Source organism: Etheostoma spectabile, chromosome 19, assembly GCF_008692095.1.
Source record: "Etheostoma spectabile isolate EspeVRDwgs_2016 chromosome 19, UIUC_Espe_1.0, whole genome shotgun sequence".
NCBI classification, from domain to species: Eukaryota; Metazoa; Chordata; class Actinopteri; order Perciformes; family Percidae; genus Etheostoma; species Etheostoma spectabile.
Window position 1 is genome coordinate 6,556,140 of NC_045751.1, and position 2,067 is coordinate 6,558,206.

General features: G+C 45.5%; 1 protein-coding gene across 1 annotated transcript in view; it reads left to right on the plus strand.

The window, feature by feature from the left end:
* The first annotated feature begins 473 nt into the window (after positions 1-473).
* Positions 474-2,067, plus strand: part of slc1a1 (solute carrier family 1 member 1) — a 31,423-nt gene continuing 29,829 nt past the window's right edge. Inside the window, exon 1 of the mRNA XM_032544796.1 lies at positions 474-792. Coding sequence (XP_032400687.1) covers positions 699-792 — 94 coding nt within the window. The 5' untranslated portion in view covers positions 474-698. The remainder of the gene's footprint in view (positions 793-2,067) is intronic.

The window sequence follows — 2,067 nt, forward strand, 5'->3', positions numbered from 1 at the left end:
GTGCTAGTAACAGTACTAGTAACAGTGCAACCAGCAGTAATAGAATCACACATGTTCTCAAATATTTCAATTGCACATGTCATGTCGTGTTGACACGGTTGTGATGTAACTTTACAGCATTCTACTGTAAAATCACATACAGTAGTGTTACTGGGCAATCTAAAGGAAACAACTGGAGATTTCACAGTGACACAGAACTTCTTACAGAATCCATTTGGAGACTTTATTTTTTAATTTCCTTTAGGGAGCTGCTCTGGGTTGAGGTCCGCTATAGATCATAGAACAGGTTGGAATCGGCCTTCATCGTTACGTGTGTTTCCAAATGGGAAAGTTTCCTACGATTTCCTAATTCCTCTCTACTTACAACACACAGTAATGTCAGAGACGCCGTGTGTGGGGGAGGGGTGGCAGAGGGAGTAGCAGAACGTCTCCCTGCCTCTCTCTCTCTCTCTCTCTCACTCACTCACTCACACACACACACACACACACACACACACACACACCACCGCTTGTTGGCCAGAAGCAGCGTCTGACGGCTGCATCCTTCGCTGTAGCAACGCGGCTTCTCCATCCTCCTCTGCGTCGTCTGCACCCCGACATCCAGCCCGCACCAGTCTGCTGTGTCTCCACGGGGGGGCCATTGTGATTACTCCTTTTTTTTTGAGGGTGGGGGGGGAGAAAAACACAACACCACGGACATGATGGGTAACAAAGAGCGACGGGGCGTGAATTTTAAAGGCTTGCTGAAGAGGAACTGGCTTCTGATTGCCACGGTTATATCCGTGCTGCTCGGTACGTGACGCCCCGACACGCCTGCTCGTGTGTGCATGCTGAGGTGAATGAGACGCTTTCATCTGCATTTTCTGTTAAATGTGTCCATGTCCTCCTTGTTTGGGGAGTCGGTCTTGCTTTCTGCCGCTGTCACTGTTGACATAAATCTACCTCTTTTGCAGCGGCTGGTCACTGCTTAACTAAACAGCGACAGGGCATGCTGAGTGTGCGTTAATGATCGTCGTTATGTTGGTTCAGGATTGGTTGGTGAGGTTAGGAGACACAGCCTGCGTCCTCCAGAGGCAGAGAAGCAGTGGCTGTGTCTCAGTCAAAACGTGACCAGACTGAAGGGGACAGCTGATTGGGGGCTCTGCCAGGAGTCCCATCCATCAATCAGTCCCTCCGTTTATTTTCTTCGTCACTTGGAATCCTCAAAAAAAAAAAGTACAATTTCAGTGAAACGCAAGCTGTCACTTCCTTCGACATACGCGTTAAAACAGAAATACTAATAAATACATGTGCGTGTGAGGCAGCAGCGGTGAGTCTATCTAAGCTGCATGTGTTACCGAGACATAGACTAACAAGACGTCTGAAGTCTAGCAAGTGAAATTAAAAGTAGATTACGCCCCTGGGCTGTTTCAAAATGGCATTCATTTGTTAGCCAGCTAGCGAAACAGCTACCCTGGCTCTGTCTAAAGTTCAAACCTATGGTTCAAACATACACTACAACACCTTCTAAGCTCACTGATTAACGACACTTTTTTATAAGGGTAGGAATCATATACTTAAGAAATGCTTAACCACCACATGACTCATGCATGACTAAAGTCCTGTTGTAATTCTCGCTATTACTTCTTTATTTTAACACTAAAGGGACAGGTATGGAGCATAAACTGATGTTTTGTGTCAATTTGTAATACCTGTCCCTAGATGGGGACAAACACATGAGAGAGACAGTGCCAAGCGAGCACAAATTCAACAATGGACGTTAAAAACACACACAAACTCGACAAGAGACAAACTAAAAATAACATAACGGATGATCCAGTCACTGTGATGTCATGTAGTTACACAATAGATTTGGGTGTGAGAGTGTGTCAGTTTTCCATTTCTGGGGAGATTCAGTGTCTTGATGACTGTGTTTTTGAACTTTAGACAGAGCCCGGCTAGCGCTTTCCTTCTGCTTCCAGCCTTTATGCTAAGCTAGGCTGAAACAGGCAGTCTTGGATATTGTATCCTAGCATTTCATTTATAGTTATATGCTGTGCTGTGTGACTGATTTTGCTGCTGTAACAC